The sequence below is a fragment of the Metopolophium dirhodum genome, chromosome 1, assembly GCF_019925205.1.
Source record: "Metopolophium dirhodum isolate CAU chromosome 1, ASM1992520v1, whole genome shotgun sequence".
Classification (NCBI taxonomy): domain Eukaryota; kingdom Metazoa; phylum Arthropoda; class Insecta; order Hemiptera; family Aphididae; genus Metopolophium; species Metopolophium dirhodum.
Genome location: NC_083560.1, coordinates 83,403,003 through 83,429,252, shown reverse-complemented (window position 1 = coordinate 83,429,252; position 26,250 = coordinate 83,403,003). Strand labels below are relative to the sequence as shown.

The window sequence follows — 26,250 nt, the reverse complement described above, 5'->3', positions numbered from 1 at the left end:
AAAATGGTTTACTAGGACTTTGTTAATTTAACACACCAACCAAAAGGTTTGCAATATAACTACCGTTGATATCTGTAGTTTCATCAACGACTAAATATATATACGAGTCTCCAATTTTTTCTCTAATTTTTTCAATTGTACTTACATAACACGGATGTAAGAAAGATTTTCGTAGAGTGCTTTCATCAGGAATGTGTTTTTTTGTATAATTTTGTAAAAAATTGTGGAAAACTGGATTTTTAAGGTATATTTGGTGCTATGAGGCTCAAACACAGATCTTCATTAAAACTTGATGTTTTTGGTTTAAATTCATCTCCCATCAACATTTGTTTACTATTGTTAGAACTTTTTTTCAAACATTTCAAATGAAACTCGGTAGTTACATGTTGTGTTATTTGAAATTTTTTGTTACAACGCACTTGCCGATCACAAACTTGACAATAAATTACTAATCCACTAGTGGTAAACACAGTTTTGTCGCGATTATAAGGCTCAATCCATCGAGTTATGGATGAACCCAAATTAGATTTAGTTTTTGGAATTTTGTTTGTTTTTAAAACGGGATAAACAAGCACTACAGCGGACAAACACGTTGACGTACGAAACTACGAACGATGGTCGATGACTGCGTATTAATTAATTGTCGTCGTGCCGGGTGGTGGTTATTATCACCGGTCAACATATTTTTGTCGGCCGGGAATTTCCGACTATTAGATTATTATTAGCGACTTTATTCAGGACGCGAGTGTGTACGTTGTACGTACTACGTATGATTGTTAATACCTATCATATCTATTCATGCTCCGATCTCATACAGTGAGGCAATTCCAAAATTTATTGTAAAATAAAATTATTTATTTATTAAAAACCTATTAAATATGCATGTCATATGCATTTATGAACAAATATGCAAAAACCCTCGAAATATGCAAAATATGCAATATAAAATTTGGTGTTTAAAATCGGTGCGATATGAACCGTGGACATTTTAAACCCCCATAGACGTGCATACACTTAGTACGAACATGCAAATGCATATAAATCCGGGCTCTAGTTATTACTTATTGATTGTTCACGTCAGTATCTTTAATATCGAGTTCGTCAATTTAAAAAAAAAATTTTTGACGGACGACCACACAAGTTCGATTGGGTTCAACTCATCTTGATTTAGTGGTAACTAGTAAACGTAATACGGTTGCTATGTACGGGACCCCTCTACTCCGCTCCAACACATAGTTAGAATATTCGTATATCTAATGTACTAGGATAACACATAGATGGTTGGGATGATGTCAGCGTAGTGCACAAGACCCTGGGAGAGCAACATTATAATTGTTAGCAACAGATTCAGCATCCGCCAACGCAGGCACGTAGCTAAGGGGGGGGGGGGTGGCAGGGTGTGCCAGGCCCACCCTATTATGTGTCCGGCCGTAGGCCGGCCCACCCAAAGTATTCAGAGGGGCCCATTATTATACGGGGGCTTTTAATTTTAATGAAATTTCAAGTTTTTAATATTGTCTAAATATTACACAAATAAAACCAAATATATCGGGTTTTAATTAGAATCTAAAATAAGTTACGTAACTAAATTCAATCCATGTCCATTTCTGGAATAAAATATGTATATTGTATTACATTTAAATTCTGTTCCTACTAAGAATCGGTGATAATTTATTTTTTATAAATCATAATATCGTCAACGATTGATTAGGAAATAATTGCTATTTAAAGCCCAACACTGGTACCATATTATTACAGTATACTAGCATGTCATGTTATTCTTATCTTATCTAGACAGTGACTGTTGTATACTTTTATGTCTATTTTTAAAATACTTTTGAGTAAGGGTATTGTCATTATATTGATTCATATAGAATTATATTATTATTATGGTCGTCAACTCGTCTGTCGAACACCCCTACAACTGTACAAGGTAATATATTTAGGTAGGGGGCCCATCTAACATTGGCCCACCTAGTGAATATTTTCTGACTACGTGCCTGCGCCAACGGCCAGATGGTAGAACCCGAGCCGGTAAGAATATCTGTGGGAACTCCGCGACGCGCAATAGATTCTATGAATTAGATCTTGGCACTGTAACAACACGGCCGTGGGTATACGCACTTATTACAACGATACCCCGCATCTACCAAAGGCACATCTGCAACCCTGAGTCATAGGTCAGTGTTCGCACTACGAAACAGTCAACCATCTAATTATGGAAGGCCCCACGAACTGTGAAGACCACCGACACAGTCCGCCTGGGATCTAGTAAAGGGAGGGGAGCCCAGGGAGCGGCCCATCATTCAGACGTGAGATTCTAACCTAACCTAACCTCTTCGCTTCTGGTAAATCACCATTTTCTCGTTTGGACTTATAGGCGTGAAATATATAGTTAAACAAATTTTGATTATTTTTAAATAAGTTTTATGTTTACATATAATTGTCATAAACGACCTTCATAATTTTATAGTATATTTATACCTATTCTTGGTCCTGTTTGGCTCCGGTGTGTATAAAACTGGAATCGCGGAAATTTCCCCCTGACTGTTTTCGGTGTAGTAGGACATTTCCCCCCATTTTAGATTCCGAGTGGAACGATGAATGTATTGATTTTACAATGATGTGTGTTTTTTGTGTCTTTCATCGCCTTTTAGGACAGTAAAAATGCTTAGATTTTCTTCAACAGTATATTTTCTGATAGGAAAGTGAATCTAGTTGGTACTTTGGGGGGGGGGGGGGAGGTCAAAAGTAATTTCCCATTAGTTTTCAAAAACGCCGTGAAAAACAAAAAAAAAAAAAATAAGGAAAAACAGGAATTTTTACGCAAAATCGATTTTGGTGTTGGGTGTAAATTTAATTTAATTTTCTATTATACACTATAAAATAGTGGCTACACCAGCTCGATCCCGTCCTTGAAAAGCCTGGCCCGTAGTGACATTGGACCGGGCCGGGCCATTGAAATAAAATAAAGGGTTGGACCGTGGTTTTTAAGTCTTTGAATTTTATTCCTGACCGGGCCTGGGTTATTTTTGTACAATTTTTCGGGCTGGGCACAGCTGGACTTCGAATAATATATCAAGGGTTGGATCGGGCTTTTTAAAGATTTTTCTTCGACAGTAAAATATAATCACAATTTAAAATAATAAATACTAATGATAAAACCGACGTTGGTACAGATAGTAGATACTTAAAGACCTGCAAGGGCCGGGCCGACCCGACCCGGTCCTAAAAAGCCCAGCCCGTAGTGACATTGGACTGGGCCGGGCCTTTGAAATAAAATAAAGGGTTGGATCGGGCTTTTTATGTCTTGGAATTTTATTCTGGACTGGGCCTGTGCTTTTTTTTGTACAATTTTTCGGGCCGGGCTGGACTTTCAATATTAAATCATGGGTTAGACCGGGCTTTTTTAAGTCTTGGAATTTTATTCCGGGCCGGGCCTGGGTTTTTTTTTGTACAATTTGCCGGGCAGGGCTGGACTTAGCCTGACTTTCTGTCGTCCCCGACAGATATCGATTATTATACAATATAAACTTTTCTTAACAATGTAAAAGTAAATTAAAATACAAAATTGACACAAAGTAACACAAATTAATACAAATTACCTCAAAATAAAAGATATAGTTTTAACAAAATGAATTAAATAACCTCTCAACAGAATATAGTATGATTATTAGTTAACAACATCTCTTTACATACCAAATCAACGATCAAATTAATTCAAAATAACTAACATCATTTAACATAACAATTAGTTAATGATCAAAAAAAATAATAATTAACATCATTGAGTGGATACAGTAGGATTATTAGGCAGCAACAACTCTTTACATACCAATTAAAAGAACAAATTAATTCAAAATAATTCAAAACAATCTAACAAAAGTAATAACTAACATCATTGATATGAATACAATAAGATTATTCGGTATTCACAACTCTTGCATACCGAAAGGGTTGGATCGGGCTTTTTAAGTCTTGGAATTTTATTCTGGACTGAGCCTGTGCTTTTTTTTGTACAATTTTTCGGGCCGGGCTGGACTTTCAATATTAAATCAGGGGTTAGACCAGGCTTTTTTAAGTCTTGGAATTTTATTCCGGGCCGGGCTGGACTTTGAATAATAAATCAAGAGTTGGACCGGGCTTTTTAAGGATTTTTCTTGGACAATAAATAATCACAATTTAAAATAATAAAATATTAAGAGGACGCTACACCAAATCGTGTACGCGTGTAACGGCCGAGAGAACGCGCTGTTAAGTGTTTTCGCGATCCGCATGCACGTGACGTTTAAGTCACGCCCACTACCCGGTCGTCGATTGTGCTCAGTCGGTACTTCGGGAGCGACTTTCATTATTCTATGAACGTTCGTCTAGACTTTAGGACGTCTCTCATCATTATAAAATGCTTATACGTAAATGCCGTCGTATTATTTTAAATGTCTGCGCTTACCCATGATCTATCGATTATAATTTAAGTCACTACTTACCTTAATATATTATGTATCATTGTATAGATCGTATAAACTGTATTATAACATAGCTTGATTTGTATTTATTGAATAATTACTTTTCGAATATAATTAAATAGAAAACTTCTATATTACCTATTGCCTATTGGTAATCATACGTAAATTCTTTTAGAGTAGATACAATATACATGCCTATAACTTTTTATTTAAAAAAATATCAAATATAGGTAAAATGTATTAAAATTATATTAAGACCTAATATATATTATATATATAATATAATATGATAACCTAATGTAATATATTATATATTTTTGAAAGTTACTGCTTACCTAAATATATGTAGCAATATATCATGTATAGTAAAAACGGTAATACAACATAATATATTGACTTTTAGTTATCGCATTATTACTGATTCAATTATAATACAAAGAGTAAAATATATTTATCGTTGAAAAATATAAAATGCATCAATAATTCTACGACCAGAACTGCAATAGTATTTATAATATATTCATTATTATTATTATTTATTATACATATTATACAATCACTCCTAACTTTTCTTCTAACTTTAATCTAGCTTGATTTTGAGATTTTATTTAATAGGTACAAAATAATTTACAAATCATTGATTTTTTATCATGACAAAAATAACAAACTATTGAACGTAATTAGCATGAATTTGCACGACCATTTTCGGAATTTGTACGCAACTCGTTCAACGAGAAACATACATTTCTATGCTAGGGTAATGACAGGCACGCCCGGAGGGGGTGGCCAGGTGGTGCAAATGCACCACCTGAGAATTTTAATGATTTGGATTTTTCAAATAAATAATAAAATATAAAAATTCCTTCTCTGTAAATTTTTAATTTATGCCCATGATTATTCCCAATATAGTAAATATTAAATACTTATTAGGTATTCTGGCATCTGGCTATTCTTAGAAACCACCGTCTTCCGCATTTTAGTACTGTGTACAGTCACGTCTAACCACGCGTCTATTAATACATTTATTTTGGTCACTAATAATATTATTATGAATTTCGTTATCTGACATCTATTCTGTGGTACACTATTATTTATATATATATATATATATATATATATATATATATATATATATGTATGTGTGTGTTATACATCTAAAATTATAAACCTATCGAAAACGATCGCTTAGATGCACGGTCACGTGCATTAATGATAATAATATTGTCAATAAATATTATTCGATTGTACACTGTGTCACTGTACGGTTTACCACATAAAAAACGTATGTTGTATTGTTGTTTGTATTTGTTAACTGTTGTCTGTTTATATTGTGATCGCTAGGAAGAAAATGGACAAATTTATTATTCCAATAACAAAGGTTAGTCAATAAAATACATTTTACAGACGTACAGACGTGCAGTTAGTTTAATATTTTAAAGTGAGGTAATGACTAATGGTAAATATTTAATTTACAAAATTAGTATATTTATTAACTTTTTTTCTTAATATAGAGCAAAACTCAACTCGATTCCAATTCTGATCCAGATGATCCGGCTCCTGTAGCTGAAAAGGAGTCCTCTCCCCTGACTAAAAGATTAAAATTGGTATGTAATTCTTTTTTATGGCATTTAGTGTAGAATGGAGCATATTTGAACATTGGGGTACATTTGAAATTTGAATTAACTAAATAAAACTAATGGTAGTGGTAAATTAAGTTCAAGTAAGTAAAATACAGATGATTAGTCATATAGTTACCCAACAAATTGATATATTTATCAGCTATTTGTTATTAATATTTTTACTATGAAAAATAAAAATGTGCTTTGGTTTTTTCATTAAGAGATTGAAAACAAGAATAATATTCTAAATTAAAATATTGCTTTCTTTGATGAGATACTGTTAAATATTTTAACATGATGTTTTATTTCACACTACAGTTATTGATAAATATATTGACTACTGTATTTTGGAGTACAAATCAATATTTTACAGTGGAGTTGATTTGAATTGTTTTTTCATATTATAATGAATTTAATGAATTTTGTGTTTTATATTTTATAATATAATTTATATTTAAAAAAATGTATTATATTTTATAATTTGAGAAAATTATATTTTATTATTTTCTATAAGGTTAATCGTATCAATACTAATTTTCAGGATGAAAAAGACTCAGCACTTCAAGAATTGGTTGAAATAAAAGATAATACTGAAGAGGTACCTAAGATAAAAATGGTAACTGATATTTTGTATTGCATTTAATGTCTGAATTATTCATTTAAAAGTTAATAATATAAATATTTATAGATACATATTATACTCATATTACCTATACTTTATAGTTAATTTATTTACTTTGTAAATAATTTATTTTGAATTCTTTGTTTACAGTTAGCATGCTTATCCAGATTGATTGATGCAGAAAAAATAATGCCACTAATATCTTTGTAAGCAATGAGAATGATGTAGGAAATTTTATAGAAACATATTTTAAAATACCTGATGATAAAAAATATGAAGTAGTAAAAAAACCATGGATGCCAAGTAAATACTACAATTTTAAAAATGATGTACAAATTGATAAACGCCCATTTTTGTTTAAATGGTTTTCTCAATTTCCTTGGTTAGTGTACTTTAGAATATTAAAAGGGGCTTAGTGTGTTCACTGTGTTATTTTCCGGGCACATGTAAAACATGGATCATTTCAAGGATCTTTTGTAACCAAACCATTTGTGCATTTTCATAAATTTCTTGAAAAAGCCAAACAACATGAAAAAAATGATTGGCACGTTGAATCTTGTATATGGTCTAAAGATTTTATGAATACGATGGAAAGAAATAGTGGTGTTGGTCAGATATTAGATTCTCATTATAAAAACAAAATAACTGAGAATAGAAATAAATTAAAGCCAATTGTAACTTCACTTTTATTCTGTGCAATACATAATTTGCCTATTCGTGGAGATAACGACAATACTTCTGTATTTAATAATCTACTAGAATTCAGGATTAATGCTGGTGATTTAGTTTTGAAAAACCATTTAGAAAAATCTTCTAAAAATGCCTTATATATATATCTCACCGTATACAAAATGAACTAATAGAATGTGCATCATCTACATTAAGGTCAGTTATCACCAATGAAGTTAGACAAGCTTTTTGTTTTTCAATTATAGCTGATGAAGCAGCCGATATTAGTGGTGTTGAGCAACTATCAATATGTGTAAGGTATTTGAAGGATAAATTGGTTCATGAAGAATTTTTAGGATTTTTTCCTCTACTTGAGTTTGATACCAAATTTATTGCTAAAACAATTTTAGAGGCATGCAGTAACATTGACATTGATATGAATAAATGTGTTGGTCAAGGTTATGATGGGTGTGCAACAATGGCAGGGCATATATCAGGAGTACAAAAAGAGTAAATGATGTGTATCCAATGGTTCATTTTTTTCACTGTGCAAGTCATCGTTTGCATTTGGTTATAAATGATTTACTCTGTGATAGAAGTTAGAAACTGTATTGGAAAAATCAAAGAAATGATCACATTTTTTAGAGATAGGTAGTGCTGTTCGCAAAAATATTATTGGAGGTACTGTGTTAACTAAGTTATGTGAAACACGATTTGTGGAAAAACATAAAAGTGTCAGACAGTTTTATGAAAGATTTGTAACAATTGTAGAAGGCTTAGAAGAAATATCGAAATCAAACCATTTAAATTGTAAAACAAAACAGCGCAGCTACGAACTTTTAGCTGCGATAAGTACTCCCACTTTTGTAGTTATACTATCAATAATATCAAAGTATTCTGAAAAATTTGAAATTGTTTCAACAGTATTACAAGGAATTGATGTTGATTTGCAACAAGCCACTAGACACATTAAAGACCTCTTAACTATGTTATAAAAAGATTGTGATGACTGTGAGACTCAATTTAGTGCAATACTGATCGATATTCTTGATTACGAAACATTTTACCCATCTGTATGTATGGCTATAAAAATTGCCATTACTTTACCTGCGACTTCATGTTCAGTAGAAAGATCCTTCAGGTAATATTTTCTATATTATATTTCTCATTTTTTATTCGGTATATTATTGTTGAAAAATAAATTGTCATTATATTTTTAGCACATTACGTCGTTTAAAGACATGGCTGAGAAGCAGAATGGGAAATGAAAGATTAAGTAGTTTAGGTCTGATTAATATTCATCGACAAAGGTACGAAAATAAAGAATTTTTTGAACAGCAATTATTAGAAAGTATCATTGAAAAGTTTGGATTGAGTTCTAGGCGGTTAGCATTGCTTTTCAATGATTAATAGGTATTGACTATTGTATATTCTTGTTTACATTAATTTTTATACAATATTAGAAGTAATAAATAAAATGAGTTATGTTTTAAATATATTTTGTTATACCCATTATTGATGATAAATAATATATGTCATGTAATAAGTGTTAGGGGGGTGTGGGGGGCAAAGCTCCCCACATCTTATATTGACATTAAAAATATTTTGCACCTAGTGAGCTACATCTCTGCGGGCGTGCCTGGGTAACGATACTCCAGCCCCTCACTACTGCCTAAACACTAATTATACAAACTTTAAATATCCAAATTCCAAATAATTAGTGCGTAATTAGTATGAATTTGTACGACCATTTTCGGAATTTGTACGCAACTTGCTTAACGAGAAAAATGCATTTTACATTAAATACTAACTCTTTATTTATTTAATGTGTACATCACATTAAATACACTAACTCTTTATTTATTTAATGTGTACATCCATGGTTTAAGATAAAAACATTTTAATAAGTGTTCAAAAATGACTCATATAAGCGAAACATCAATCGAAACGACAATCGTGCGAATTTCGGAGTTAGTCGTGCAAATTCATGCTAATTACGTGCTGAAATTCTGAATTAGGGATGGGTAATTCTTGAATGAATCGATTCACTGAATTGATTCAGCTAGATGAACCGATTGAATCGATTCAGTGCTGTAAAATGAATCGGTTCATCGGTAACACTGTTTGTCTGTTTCAAAACTGAATTAGGTAATATGGTTTTATATCTATGGTTAAATTTTGTTCAATGTTCATGAAAACGACATCTAGTATACAATCATTATTTTATGCCAAAAAGCAAAAATACCTGTGCCCATGTTATCATTATTATTTATGATCAGTTATCATAAACAACACATACAAATTTAACAACATTTTGCAATTCATTATTTTATTTAATAAAAAATAAAATATTTATGACTTATCGACTTAAAATCAAAAACAAAGTTATGGTAAGTACTAAGTATGCTATTCTTATAATTACATAATAATAATCAACTTTTTAGTGTAAAATAATTTAGTATTATAATTGTATAATTTATTTTAAATTGAAATTTAAAAAAATAATTTACTCAACCCTTTTACTTGATAATCTGTTTCGTTTTTCAGTTACAACTTGTCCACCTTTGGAAAACACACGTTCACTCGGAACAGATGTACCTTGTATGCAAAAACGCCGTTTCATTATTTCAAACAAAGTAGGGTAAATATTTTTATTTTCATTCCACCATCTTAATGGATCGTTTGATCTTGCAATTAAAGGTTCTTGAAGATACTTATCTATTTCGATAATCATCAACGCTTTTGGATCCTGAGACTGAACTATATCAGTAACTTCCAAATCAAAGTCGTTCCAAATTGAATCTTCTTTATTACTCGCTGTCGGTGGTATCGGGTAAGTTGTCAAGTTACGTTGCTGTACATTTTTTTCACTTATTATAATTTTTCCTTTATTGACAATAGATCTTTTGGTGTCTTGAAAAGCAAAATGATTTTTGAATCCATATTTTTTAAACCGAGGATCCAAAAATGTTGCCTCAGCTAACAGCATATCTTTTTCTAAGTGACCAAATCTCTTATTTGTTTCTTCAGTTAATTTATGTATAAAGTTGTCTATGCATGGAATTGACTGATGTTGGGTCATTAGTTTGTTACAAAAGTTAATTAAAGCCTGGGTAAATAAAATAGTTTTAGATATTGTTACTCCTTTTTCACTACTCATTTCAAGAGTTATTTCTTCAAATCGTTTCAGAATATCGCAAGATTTACTTATTATCTGCCAATCATCTGAAGTTAAACTGACATCATAATTAAGATCTGCTAAGGAAGACAGTATTGGAGTTTTCAATTCAAAAAACCGTTGAAACATATGAAACGTAGAATTCCAACGGGTGACTACGTCTTGTATAAGTGTATGGACTGGAGAGTAACCTAATTGCTCCTGCATTTGTTTCAATTTTTCAGTGGCGAGTGTACTTTTTTTAAAGTACTCGACAATGCTTTTAACTTTAACTCTAGTTTCTTTGATTTGTTCCAGAGAAGATTGAACAATAAGATTAAGGCTATGGGCAAAACATGAAACATGTCTCCACTGACATTGCTGAATCGCTGAAATTATGTTTGAAGCATTGTCAGTAGTACAAGCTGCTATTTTATATTTTAAACCCCATTGACTTACAATATTTTGAAGACAGTTTTTAATATTTTCACTTGTGTGTCTCATTGGAAATTTTGCACATGAAAGTAAATATGATTTTAATTCACAGTTCTGATCTATGAAGTGTACAGTAATTGCCGTATAACTCTCATTTTTAAGTGATGTCCACGCATCTGTAGTTAAGGCAACATACTGTGCATTAACTTCAATATCTGCTTGGACTTTTTTGTATATTTGATTATAAAGAACAGACAATAATGATGTTGAAAGGGTTTTCCTAGAGGGAAGGGAATAACCAGGGTTCAACATATTTACCAGCTTTATAAATTCAACATCTTCAACGATACTAAAGGGGTAATATTCTTTAACTATCATTTTAATTACCTGTTGGTCAATTAATTGCCTTTTTGATGCAGTTACTGGTTTGCTGAAATAATTAGAAATTTGACATTGCTGTGGACGAATTGATGATGACGGCTGGCGATTAAGAAGAGGATATCTATCTTTATTATATGTTGCAGTCGATACGACTCCAAAATTAGAAGATGTTGATGCTGATGGATTGCCATTATTACTAGAAGGATCATCTGGGTTATTTTCTTCTACATCAAAATTAGGTCTTGAACGTTTGGACAAATCAGTTGTTGGATGTTTAGATTTTATATGTCTTAATAAATTAGTTGTCGAAGATTGATTAAATTTAAGCACTGTTTTACAAAATCCACACTTAGCTTTATCACTTTCAATTACTGTGAAATAATCCCAAATCACACTGGTCTTGCGATTCATTTTTATAAAAAAAAAAAGAATTTAATTAAAACACCTGTAATTTTAATTTAATACACAAACGTATTCAAAAAATATGAATTGACATTTGACAAGACACAGTACAAACTTCAGTGGTCACTGGTGTGTTGTGAATGATGATTATTTATACAAAATATAAACAAAATTAAAAGTATCTATCAAACAAATCTAGCCTGCAGGAACATGATTAATCATGTTGCTTATTGTATGTAAACAAAGACATAATTATATATGTATGTTCTGTAATATTATTTTGTGAGTATGAAATAAATGATTTTGATGTAAAAATATATATTATAGACTATATTATTTTATTTATAAATAATATACACCATATCTCAAGATGTTCTGACGTATTCAATAATTTGTCTACATTAAATATTATAGTTATTTGTCGTCGTCATGCAAAAAGCGATCAAGTGAACAATTTCATAATTAATAACTGCACAATTTGTATTTTTTTCTCTTGGTCGATTTTTTATGACTGCAACTGAGTTGCGATATAGTATAGCAATTATTGTGCAACGAGTAAGCAATTAAAAAAACTAAAATTGTTTTAAAATTAAAAGTAAAGTATTGTCAATCAAACAACTCGATTTATTTCCAATATAAAAATATATATAAATTATAAATATTTTCACAAGTGATGATTCATAACCAATTAACTTTTATTTATTTAAAAATATTTTAGTTAGTAGCTAATTCTATTGAAAAATGTATTCCATAAATGTATTTAAATTAGTCGTTTCGTTGTACCCAATCAGTATATATCATGCATTTTTCATGAATTGTAATAATTATTTTCTTTTTGGAAAAACAATTTAAGTCTTTATTCTTTAGTTATGTGTAGAAGTTGCAATGTCATGTTGGCTTCAATAGCTATATACATTACACAGTATAGATAAACATCCATATATTTAATATCTATAACTTTTTCAATTATTTTTACTTATATTTTGGTAATACGTATAAAATGAGTAAGAGTAATATTTTTGAGGGAATGATATATAGATTTTTTTAAATCATAAAAAAATTTAAAAATGTCTAAAGAATTAAAAAATTTAAATTTACAACATTTTTTTGTTTATTATTAAAGTCAACCACATATTGAAAAATAACAATAAATTATATTATCGATAGTCATTCCTTAAAAAAATATTCTCCTTTATCTTTTTTTTAATGGGTGTTTTTACTATATGATTACTTTAAAACTTATAAAAAATGATTCTGTGTAAATGCGTTTTGTATGTTGATCGTGGACCGGAGAGAGAAAACAAATAGTGCGCTGACATCAACTTAATGCGAAAAGCCCTACATTGCAGTGGGAAGATGAATTTGTTACTAGCGTAATTAACCAGGATTCGAGACGCTTTTTTTAAATATCTTTATTCATTTTTATTGATTTTTATCCAATAATGTTTTGTAGCGTCATGATGCTTTCTTATATTTTGATTAAACGTTTAGGTACGTAATTACGTTATAATCAAAAGATTCAGTTAAGTAAATCATTAATGTTTTGATTCATATTTTATCTGAATACTTTTAGGTGAGTAGTTGATTGAATCGAGATGAATCACTGAATCGATACATTGAATCGATTCATTTAATTGAATTGAATCAAGAGAATCAATTCACTCAAATGATTCATATTTCCCATCCCTATTCTGAATGGTGGCGTAATCAAACTGTAGAAATTTGATTGATTTCGTATTCGAGCGGTGGTGGCGCAACATACGTGTAAAAAAAAATGGTAGGTATTATCCAACTTACCCAACATTATCAATTTCCATTTTACATAATATAATTATTTCTGTAGAAGTTATTTACTAATATTATTATAAGTAGGTTGTTGGTACATTATATTACACTAAAAATAAATAACTATGTTCTCATCTACATATAATTATATAATTCTAAAACACTATATACACACTAAAGATGGTAATTAGTAATTACTAATTTATTACAATATATCTCTTCTAATATATAAAAATCTATCATGTCACAATATAAAAAATGTATGTCGCCGAACACCTCCATAACGGCTTGACCGATTTTAATGTAATTTTGTATGTATTTTCAATAGGTCTGAGAGAGTGAAGTAAACTATTTTTGATACCCCTAGGTCCAACACAGGGAGGTGCTCAAACGGAGATTTTGAGATTTACAGATCTGTTAATGTTCCATATGCATGGTTGATGGTTATATTTTAAATAACTTAACAATATTAAATTTAATTTTTTTAATTATATTTATAAGTAAATCAAAATATGCTTTAAATGATAAGTAGGTAATACACAATTCAAATGTAATTTTATAATATTTGAACTACCTAAATGATTTGGTTTGTAATAAAATAGTAATTTATCAAACTTTAAAATTTACTCCAAGTAGGTATGCAGTACCAATTAATCTAGTTTCTCAAATAATAATAGGTAAGGGACCTATGTTTTTTGCATTTTACCTAGGTATATATGATATTTTAAACTACATGTAGATATTTAGTACATGTTTTAAAACTGAATACCTAATTTCTATTAAATATTAACATATTTTTATCCAACAATGATCCTAAGAGTCACAGACGATAAATTAATTATTTCATCGATAAATCTTACACATCCAAAAAATATAGCAGAGAATACCTGTTAAATTACTGGATATATTCATTTAAGAACTATATGTCATATAAACAAAAATACTCCTCGACTTAGTTATTTAATGTGTGCAAACTTTGAGACAAATCTGATTTTAGGTCAAAATACCAGTAATTGAACACTCAAGTAAATAGGAATTAAATATATTTTTAATACATTTGAAACTCTAAAATGGTTCAGAATGTTGTATTGTATACAGTATACAATGAATAAAAATAATTATAATTAATTGTAAATAATGATTTTTTTGTATAGGTGTTTGATACTAGAGTTCAGTTTGAAAAAAATTAATTTAATATGGAATGTGTAATAACTGTTTTATGATTGTTCATAATATATACTCAAAAATCATTATTTCACAAAACTAATGTACATATTCATTCATAATTTATAAGCCAGATAAATTAAATTTATTATTCAAATTAGTGAAATTTTTCAGCAACCATAAAATATCTTAATAATTAACAAGACTGACTAGTGACTTGTGTATCTTTTATTAATATTATACCATGTTACAAATAAAATAACAATAACATATTCAATTTATTAAATATATAATCAAATTCAAATAACTGATGTAGAATTGTATGTATGATTTGAGGGAAGGGGCATTACAAAACCGATAAATTTATAAAGTCTATACTACCTGAAAATTAAATTAAAATTGTACAATGATTTACGACATTTTAATATTTATATAGTTATCAGTGATTATCACTCAAGACATCAATTAACAAAAATAATTGATTATATGTTGGTATAAATACAATTAACATATTATTTTGGTTGATTAAAGTTGAAAAAATATTTTTAAAAAAAATTGTATTAACCAACTAAGCATAAACAATTAGAAAAATAGAAAAGGTAACACAATATATTAAAAACCATACTTTGATATAATATAAAGGTATAATAAATAAGTGAGATTCTATATTATAATATTTTTTATAACATATTTTGAAAGCGATTTATTAATGTTACATAAAATGGTACATAAATCAAGTCTGCATGAAAGACATGTATCAATTATATAAAAAAAGGTTTTATCTTACATAGTTAAGTGAATTAAATCATCTTAAATTTGCATTATATAAAAAATAAAGTGGATTAATGTGATATGCAAAAATTAAGTTGATAATTTACGCAATGTTAGAAAATAGTTATTACAAATTAGTAACTAATAATACTGAGGTACATACCAATTCAAAATATAGAATACAAAACTATAAATGGTTTTTATAAAACTTAATTTACCAAAAACGTTTGACGCGTGTCGGTGCAATTCCTATGACGCGTCAGTTGTGTGCAGTCGTTGAGAGGTAGTAGACGTCTTTGCCAAATTTTTATTATAACCTAGGGTGACCATTTTAAAAAAAATAAAATATAGGACAAAAATATTATCATATGATTATATTTTAATAATTTAATATATAATAATTTTAAATTAATAAGTATTTATTTTTTTTTTTTGTTGTTCGATAAGATAACGCTTGTGCACGACATGGAGGTATTATTAGGCTATTATTAATATTTATATATTTCACAATATTCTCACATTTGATAACGCACTGGTCGCACCGGTCGTTAAATATATTATTATACGTATGGTTTACGTCGCTGATGTGATGCAACAATAATAATGGTAAAAACAAAAATCCAAAAATCCAATTGAAAAGTATAGATTTTTATATTATTCTATTCAATAATGTCACTTCAAAAATTTCAAAAATTATAAATTAACAGTAAGGCAAAAAACGGGATTAGTATAGGACAGGCTTGACATTACGGGACAAAAAGCGTCCTGAGAGAAGTTTGTCAGGACAACAGGACACAAAGCCAAAATAAAGGATAATCCTGTATAACACAGGACGTATGGCCACCCTATTATAACCTGTACTTTAAAGTATAAATATATTTTTAATTAAATTCTTTTTGAAGAAGTTGAAGAAGAAGAATGTCTCATAGAACAATTATTAGTAGAACAGGGGAATGCAAACGAACATCCCTTATTTACGTCAAGGTCAGAAGAAGGATTTTTTGAAATATTAGTTAACCGACATTTAATACACGATGACAAGAAATTTCGGGAGTTTTTCAGGCTGAATATTGATCAATTTAATTATATTTTGCAATTGATTGAAAAAGATATCACAGTAGATTCTTTAAATCGACATCCATACCCAATAACTGCAGCGGAAAAATTAGCCCTAACATTGCGGTGAGTAAAAATCATCAGGTAATATTATATGTAATACGTAAGGCTCGGATATTTATGAAATTGCATATTTTTTTCTATTTGTCAAATTTAATGGTAACCTGGATACAAAATTTATTCATGTTCTACTAAATCAAATAATACTATTTTTACTTTGCATATTTTTGCACATTTAATGGTTTTGTATTTTGATTGCATATTTTGGAATTTTAAAAACAAAATTGTTTATTTCAGTATATTTTTTTAAAAAACAATTTAAACTTATGAACTACAAAATTAACTACAAAATTTTTATATAAAAGTTTTATAGGCGTTAAGTACAAACTACCACGCATTGACGAAAAATATAAATGTTTATTATCGCCTTATCGTGTTTGTTCGAGATTATTGTACTTTATTAGATAACGTATAGGTAACGTTATTAGATAACGTAAGGTACCTATACCAATAATAGAATATTGTAAGTTAATTTTGTAATTTTGTAAACTAAATTTTTTGAGCATATTTTGGTGTTTTTACTGGCTAAAAATGCATATTTTTTAAATTTTTAGCACATATTTTGTTTGCATATTTCGTAATTTTTTAGTGCATTAATGCATGCATATTACAGTAGTTTTAAGTGCATAAACATCCGAGCCCTAGACTAATATGTGTTTTAAATAGTATCATACTTATGCCAAATAATTTATTTATAATGTCAACCATAAAAATATTGAATATAGCTATTAAGTCATGGGAATATTAAATTAGCAAATTTAAAAAGGGCGTTTAGTAAAAAAGCTTGAAAATTTAATAGAGGGCTCCTAATATGGTGTTTCAAAGGCAGATGAAAAATATTTAAAATACATAGGATCATTTTTTTTAAAAAGTATTTAAACTTTAAATTTCGAATTTTGACAAAATTTATCAAAATCTCGAAAATTATAAACCATTGTAATTAAAAAATTATAAAATGTTCAGTTTTTTTGACTAAGGATTGAAAGTTTAAAACAAAGATTCATATAGGTATAGGTAATTATAATTTATTTTTAATCAATTATAGACATTTTATACACATTATGGTAAATGATATAGAAACTATAATTGTACGTAATTAGGCTCATGGGGATTGACTTCGTTTACATTTCCATAATCATTAACGTCCACACTTTCCATTAACTGTGATGAGAAACTTGTACTTGGCGCCGGTGAATATTGTGGTAAATTTACGAATGTACTCGTATTGCGTGTTTCTAATTCGAAGACCATTTGAAGCGACCTCATTTTTGCTTCATATATCAATGCTGGACTTAGTTTTTTGACAGACATCGCGATACTTTTAAAAAATAAATCGACCTCATCTTCACGATTTTGAGCCATATTCTTCATGATCTCATTTCTCTCAATACGCCTATCTTCTAGAAGCTGTATAACTTTTTCATTATATTTTTGACGTTTATTTTTTAGTGGTTTTTGCAACGTCGACGTTTATAGAGTTGGGTCTTCATTCGAATTGTATCTGTATTCGAATAATCGTCTCCACCTTCCTCGCCACACTCAATATTTGATATGCTACTATAAATTAAATGTATATGGTTAAATTAAATTCATAAACAAAACATTTAAAAATAAATACTCACTCTCGCTTGTAATCAGCTTTTCCAAGAAACGACAGCATATCAGCTAATGACCAATGCTTAGGTTTACTTAAAGCAGATGATCCAGTTCCCATTCCTTTCTTAATCCTTTTATGGTACGTGTCCTTGATGTTCCTCCACCTTTTTTTACCATCCTCTACTGCAAATAAAAGTAACAAAATAAGTACTAAAAGCTGATAAAACAACAAAAAATACAGAAACAAACTTAATTCGTAAATTTAATGACAAACTCTTTTTGGCGTAACTTGTTGCAGTAAGTGGGCGGTGATGAATCAGCCAGGATAAGTTTTTTTATATATAGATAGACATACGATAAACCTACCTATATTATTTAATTGTTATTAATTATTATTATTTATATAAATAATTATTATATCGTTTGAAATGTATAGTCACGTGAATATAGTTTATAATAATAGGCAAATATAAATAATATTATATATAATACTATTAATACTACTAATACTTATATAATAACCTAATATGTTATTTATACCATTTTGGTTGGGTCAACTATTGAGACAATATTGAAGCATAAATAAATTGTTAGTACACAACTACACAAGAATGATATTTTAGGCTCGTTTATACCAAACATTGTATAAATAATTATATTAAACAGGAAATTATTATCAATAATAACAATAAGTAAAATAATTTTGTATTTTTAGGTTTATGTCAACTGGCTAATCGTACCACTCACTGCAATTTGCATTAAGAATATCGGCTAGTTACATTAGCAAAATTGTAAAAATTACACTTAGAGTTTTAAAAGAAAAATTAAGTCCTATATTTTTACCGTCGATCCAATGTGATGAGCTGAAAGGAAAAGCTGAAGAATTTGGACATAAATGGCATTTTCCTAATTGTGTAGGGGCAGTTGACGGTAAACACGTTCGCGTGTTTTGTCCTAAACGATCAGGGTCACTGTACTATAACTACAAAATTTTTTTTTCCATTGTCTTACTAGCTGTTGTTGATGCAAATTATAAATTTATTTTTACGGATGTCGGATCATATGGTAAGGAGGGTGATAGTGGTATATTCGACAAAAGTAATCTAGGAAAGCTGTATAGAAATGGGAATTTATTTCCTCCACCCTGTAAGCTACCAAATTCGAGTATTGTATTGCCACACGTTTTTGTAGGTGACGAGGCGTTTCGCTTACATACAAATATGATGAAACCTTATTCTCGTCCTGTTGCAAGTGTGGACAATCGAAAGGCGATTTTAAATTATCGACGCTCTAGAGCTCGAAGAGTTTCGGAAAATGCTTTTGGTCTACTAAGCCAAGTTTTACGTATATTTTATACACCAATTGCCTTAAAGCCCGAGACCACCGACAATTTGATTGTTGTGGCATGCTGCCTACACAATTTACTAAGAGACGCTTATCTAGAGAAACAAGGCAATCCGTTCTATGAACTGGACCCAAATGAGCAACCTCCAACAAAAAGTTTTTTACCACTTTCTAGAACTGGTGGTTTTTCAAATGCCGATGGGTTTTCTGTACGAGATTTATTTATGGAATATTTTAACAGTAATGCAGGAACAATTGCCTGGCAAGATAGTCATACTACAAGAACTAATTAATATACTAATATAATTATAATAAATTACAATATTCTTACCAGATCTTTTTACTTGTTCAGCTACCTCTTTCCAAGCATTATCCTTGATAGTCTGATTTTTGTAGAGTTTACAACCCAAATCGTACAAACAATTGAATTTAGCTACCATTTCCACAAGTTTTTCGTTCTCAGTGACAGTGAAAAGTACTTTTGACATGACGAAAGTACTCGAAAAAAATATAAGAAAATTATATACGAACGCGCGTGCGGCTGCGTCTATACTGCTCACCGACCGGACGGTCCGTGCGGCTGACGCAACTTGCGGCCGCCGCAAAGCTGTTGACGCATTTTAGGAAACGCAACCAATGGATAACCTTGGAAGTAGTACCCTGCGTCAGACGCAGTGCGTTAGCCGCACGCGTCTGACGCGTCATAGGAATCGTACCTTTAGGCACTCCAGATTACCCAATTTCGCGGCGAAGACGCACGTCCATTCGCTCCACGGGCACCAGTTTTCCCGGGCGTACCTTAGGCACTCCAGATTACCCGATTTCGCGGCGTTCGTGCACGTCTTCTCATCCCATCCAACGCCGATCTCGTGAGCAAGTTTCAGGCAATCGATATGCTCGTGCAACGCTGCCTCACTGCATATGTTTTTAAACTTCTTTTTAAATTTCTTTTCAAGCCTGCGGTTCAATCTTCTGAACAGGGTCCGCCTATTAGTATTGATGTCCCCGTTTAGTTGTTTGTTGATTTTTATTATTTTGAACAGTGACCAGCAACAATTTCGCATATCGACGCCCAGTGTTTCCAGTAAGTCGAACTTGTTACGCTCGATCTTGTTGCAAGTGTAACGAACCCAATAATACGCATGATATATTATTGTGATCGTTTCGCCTTCGGCTACATTAGACAACATAAAGACTAGATAAATATTAGCACATAGAAATTCGGCTAAATAAATCAAAGTCCTTTAGAAAACCTATGGGAATATAACGAGAGGGCAATGCGATATTGAAACCGCATTTCAGTAGGTCCTACAACTTCGCTTGAATCATAAATGTATGAATATAATATAATATAATATAATATAATATAGATATTGTTATAAATTATACATATATATATAATGCATAGTATCTAAATAGTGACGGATGGCGTATAACATATATTGCAAACACGATAACAGGTCACGATTCTTGGAATAACCAGGCGTGGGAATGTATCGATAACAAATTAAACAACGTCCTGTGAAGTCCACAGATATGTCAATAGACTAAGTGGAAGAGGGAGAGCAGGAGGCCCTATAAAACCAGATCCGAAACGGCCTGTAGATTAGACGTGTTACACCTTAGTACAGACGAGCACCTTCACGAGAGACAACATAAAAACTTTGTCAATTTGGACTTAGAGTATTTGATGCAGAAGAAATTTAATAAACAACTTAAACTTTTCAACAAGTCTAATAATTTTGTCAAACCAACCTGAGAAATCCTTACCAACGGTCTTGCTACCTGCAACTTATAAACCAAGCAGTTACCTCAATTGCTAGTTTATAACACTGGCGCAGTCGAGTGCGGAACTTCCAAGGAAATTGAGGCGAGTCGAGCAGTCAAAGCAGCGGGAATCAACAGAAGAAGTGCAGCATTGACACAGCGGTTCGATTCAAATCAACTACACGGAGGCAACTTTACAAGTCACAGTCGAGGACCGATCACCCTTGACAACTCCGGGAAGTGACGAACAAATTGAAGACAGGCAAGCAGACGAAAATAAAGAAAAAGTAGTAGGTGCAGGGATTATGTGAGTTAAATAATTAAGTTATAAAAGTAATTGCATATAGAATTGTATCTTGGGTACACGTCTCACGTTGGTTTTTTTTAAGGAAGCCAGCGGTAAAATTTTTAGTTTTGATTTTGGTGAAGGTGCGTATAATAAGTTGTTGTATTATAAATTAAATTGGAAAATAATATAAGTCGTTGAAAAAGAAATATATATATAGAAATTGTAGTAAAATAGACAGCAGTAGACTGATCTGTGTTGAAATAAGTAGTTGAATTAAATAGGAATCAACAAATGAAATAGTAAGGGTAATACTACAGTTAATTGAAAAGGTAATAGGAAAAAATATAGAATTTTATAGAGAAAATATATATATGAATGCACGCGTAGCAGTTGAGTAAATGAAATAAGTTGATGAATAAATTTTATTAGAAAAAAAAGGGGGATTATTGAAATACAATTTTGAAGTAAATTAATTGTTAATCAATTGTTGAATAATTGAGTAGGTTTTTGGGAAATATAGGTATTGAATAATTAAATGATTAAATGTTTTGTGAATAATATAGAAAAGTAATTGAATTAAAACTTTGATGAATAGATTATTTTGTTATAATAATATATAGAAGAAAATTGAATTTGAAATATTGAAATAAAGTATATAAAGAGTTTTTGTTTTTGAAGTATAAAGAAGTTTTTGAATAAACTGAAATAATAAAGTAAATTTTGTGTCTTAAAGGCAGTATATGACCTTATATATAGGTGTAATGAACTGAAGTATTTAATGTTGAAAAATTGTAGACAAAGAAAATTAGATTGAAAAAAATCAATTGGGAAAAAATATTAGGTACAAGTGGAAGTAATAAGAAGGCTAACCTAGAATAAGTATAGTAATAGAATATAACAGTAATATTTCGATAAATAGGTAGTTCAATTGGTAACGGGTAATAGAATATTTATTAAATTGGAGTAGCTACCCAATATTAATGATATTATAATATCCAAAACGCGTTATATCGTAGGAAGTGCGATAGAAATTACGCAACGACAGAGTTCCGTAAAAATACGAGCGTTCTGTGTGTGTGAGTGTGTGTATATGTTACGGCTAAAGTCCGAAACATGGTTAAAGTGCACATTATCCGGATAATGTGCACATAATCCACAATAGTTGGATAAGGTAAACACTTAACATTTAGAATCATAGTTTCGTACATTAACCGGCTATTTTGCGCATTATCCATTGATTGATGGATGAAGTAACTAGGTAGAAAAAATGTACAAAAAAATATATTATTATATAATTGTAAGATATGAAATTACTTATGGTGCTATTTTTATGATGTGAAAACCATACAAAGATAAAATGGAACTATATAGAATATAGATAGTAGGTACTACCATTTATCTTGCGATCATTAAATTTTATCGTAATCGCTTGATGTTACCTAAAACATCGGTGACCCGTCAAAATATCTCCATTAAAAATATCTCCGTCAAAATATCTCCAGTATAAAATATCTCCATTAAAAATATCTCCGTCAAAATATATCTATAAATACATTTTTTATTATTATTTATAATATTTCACTTCAAAAAAAATATTAAAAAAAAAAATTATGTTTTAAAATTTAATGTTTTGAGCTATTCCTCTTAAGTAAAGAAGGGCTGGAGTTTCATTGAAGTTTTTCACTACGTTCAATATCATTTCATCGTGGTTCTTATATTTTTTTTTTTTTTTTGGACTAGGCTCTCCAGAAATTAATTTTTCTAACCGAACCTGTAAAATATACATTTATTTTTTAATATAATTTATTTTATTCAATATTTTAAATTTGTATGATACAATACCTCTTGTAAAGCTTGTTCTTGTTTTAAAAATGTAATAAACTTCCAAATGGTAACGTGATTTGCTCCTAATGCTGAGTTAAAGGCATGATGCCAGCCTTCAACTGAGTTGTTTGTGCGAGGTTTATTTTTCAAGACTCTCATAGCAATTCCACATACTGATTTGAAATTTAGGCGGGCGTCTACGATTACGTGTTGAGCGACCGATCCAAGTATCCTCGAAGTAGTCTACTAACGTCGATAAATTGTTTTCATTGTTAACAAAATAAGTTGAATCAACTAATTGTTCAAAATAATTTATAACTTTATCTGTTGGTACAAATGCCAAAGCTGCCAAATGTCGTACTTGTAATGAAAATTCAACATTTTCAGCGTATAAGGCCTGTAAACCATTTTCTTGGACTTTCCGCCATAGGCATTGTTGAAAATGAAAATAACATCCTTTTATCTTTGTTTGCGGAAATGTATCATTAAATGCTGTTTCAAATGCTTTTTCAAAATCTATTATGATAGAATAAGGGTTTAAATTCGGGTTATTATGTTTTAGCATTTGTAACATTTCGTTATATGAATTGGCCGTTCGGTTGGTCATGAGAACATAGATAAGCGGAATAGTTGTTCTATTTTTATAACCGTGAATTGTATACAATTGAGAAAATAATTTCGGAACTGCTCGAAATGTTCCATCTGCCATCCAATTTTTAAATGTATAAAGTGTGTCCAAATTTTCTTTTGTAGCAAACATTAATATTCTATTTTCTTTTTTATTATCATATATTAAAAAATTATTACCGTTTATGTTCATATACTCATCAGGTAAAACCAAATCGTGAATGGTCAGTGGGTTTTCAGGTGGCTTTTCATTTTTCGTTCTCACCCTTTGGATTGTACGAGACATCGTTATTATACTTGGTAACTGGCCAACCACACCAACTTCAGTTGTTGAAATCGTTCTACTAATAATGTTTCTTGTTGATAACTCTGTGATTAAGGCGTTCTCTTTCAATTGTTCTATTACTATTTTTGCCTGGACATTTGATATATCCGGTGCATGATAATGAACTGACTCTTTCATAATTATCCCTTTAAAAAAATTATTTTAAATATAAATATTGTTAATATTAAAATATTATTAAAATATTAAATAAAATATTAAAACAATCAATATTATTAAAATAAAATGTAACACATACCAGTTTCATCCATTGTTGACGTAAAGCATGAGCTGCATTTATATTTTTGATAATCGACACAACGCCAAATAAATTTATCACTACCATTTTTATAATATGAATGCATATATCCGTCGTTTATTAAAAGTTGTTTACCTTTTTGGCTTTTAACAAATTTTAAAGGCATATTTAGGCGATTTTGAGATATTTTTTCGTATAACCCGTTCACACATGCGTAATACAAGCCAATATCGCGTAGTGTCAGTGTGTGACACAGTTCCGGCTCTCTCGTCTACTTTGTTATCTGTTAAATTACCTATCTGTATAGGTACAAATTTTCCTATATATTTAAAATTACTTAATCTGTATTGGTAGGCGGACCACGATATAGGGATGTACAAAGTACAATCACTATCACCGTCAATATCATTTTCTCTACCCCCACATCCCCCTTGTATACGCCTCTGGTTCAATGCGTATACTATTCTACTTGTTTTACCCATATTTCCATAGGTTATTTATTTTATTATTATTATCAATTATAAAAACCAATTATTTGAAATTATAATGTCAACTTATTCTTCATGATGAAAATACTTTGATATTTATGTATTTAAAGTAAACTTAAACTAAAGTATAAATTATTTTTTTAAGGTAAAAATATCAAGTGTAAAACTTAAGTATATACTATTTAGTATATCTCAAATTGTACCACCAACTAATAATAATGCTTTAGGTCTCGTTATCGGATATTACATATCTAATATTTTTATAACTTTTCAGAGTATGGTTAGGTCTCAAAGAGACCTTAGTATAAAAGCATTACAACATCAAGCTGAAAAAATGAAGTTCAGGTCAATTAATAAGTTTCCACCTGCCAGCATTGGTTATACGGTTCGAGTCACCATACTAGACGTGGATAGAGGTAGAGGAGATCCGCGAAATATTCTGTTTGCAGTAGTATCAATAAAAGATGGAGAATACTATGAACTAGGTAATAAAGAAGGAACGATAGAACAACATTACTCTAGGTCTCAATTTGATGTTTGTCCTGATCCATTAATTACAGTAGACGAGGTGTCAAATACAAAAAAATCGTTAAGAGAAATCGCAAAAAATATGTCATCGTTAGGTGGTCAGGGTTATCAACGTTGTGCATGTAAATCAAATTGCAAAACAAATAAATGCAAATGCAAAGCATCTGGCATTTTATGCAATTCTAAATGTCATCAAAGTTTACTATGTTTAAATAAATAATAAAAATAATGTTATCTAATAAATAGAAATAAAGTTAATATTGCATCAAATGTAGTTTAATATTTAATTGTTAATAACTTATATTAATCAATTTTATTGAAATAAAATATATATTATGAACTTATTAATAATATTTTACATTAGCCATAACACGATGGCTAAAGTTACCTTAGCCGGGTAATGTATACTTAATCCATTTCCTAATAGTTTTTATTCACGGCTAAAGTCCGAAATTGGATAATATGTACATTATCCGGATAATGTGCACATTAGCTTAATTCGGACTTTAGCCGTAACATATACACTACACAATACGACGCGGCGTAAGTAAATACATGC

At 30.1% G+C, this 26,250-nt stretch overlaps 3 protein-coding genes across 3 annotated transcripts; 1 reads left to right on the top strand and 2 right to left on the bottom strand.

Annotated features, from left to right (window-relative positions):
• Positions 1-9,421: 9,421 nt before the first annotated feature.
• On the bottom strand, positions 9,422-11,760 carry LOC132942470 (E3 SUMO-protein ligase ZBED1-like). The gene is made up of 2 exons (XM_061010885.1): positions 10,043-11,760; positions 9,422-9,467 (listed from the first exon to the last, which is right to left on the bottom strand). The coding sequence occupies exons 1-2, from the start codon at positions 11,758-11,760 to the stop codon at positions 9,422-9,424; spliced, it is 1,764 nt and encodes a 587-aa protein (XP_060866868.1).
• Positions 11,761-17,727: 5,967 nt separating this feature from the next.
• Positions 17,728-20,075, bottom strand: LOC132942465 (uncharacterized). The gene is given in 4 exon segments (XM_061010871.1): positions 17,728-18,146; positions 18,149-18,204; positions 18,270-18,426; positions 19,919-20,075. Coding segments are annotated over 4 exon segments (789 nt in total).
• Positions 20,076-25,497: 5,422 nt separating this feature from the next.
• Positions 25,498-25,911, top strand: LOC132934133 (uncharacterized). The gene has a single exon (XM_061000404.1). It carries the CDS (start codon positions 25,498-25,500, stop codon positions 25,909-25,911), a length of 414 nt encoding a protein of 137 aa, XP_060856387.1.
• The last annotated feature ends 339 nt before the right edge of the window (positions 25,912-26,250 follow it).

What these genes read in the sequence shown, in the direction of transcription:
- LOC132934133 (XM_061000404.1), top strand. Translation starts at nt 25,498, where the DNA reads ATGAAGTTCAGGTCAATTAATAAGTTTCCACCTGCCAGCATTGGTTAT.
- LOC132942470 (XM_061010885.1), bottom strand. Translation starts at nt 11,760, where the DNA reads ATGAATCGCAAGACCAGTGTGATTTGGGATTATTTCACAGTAATTGAA. An exon ending in TCAAACGATCCATTAAGATG is followed by an intron (nt 9,468 to 10,042) that starts GTGGAATGAAAA and finishes TTCATTTTACAG; the next exon opens with CACTGAATCGATTCAATCGG.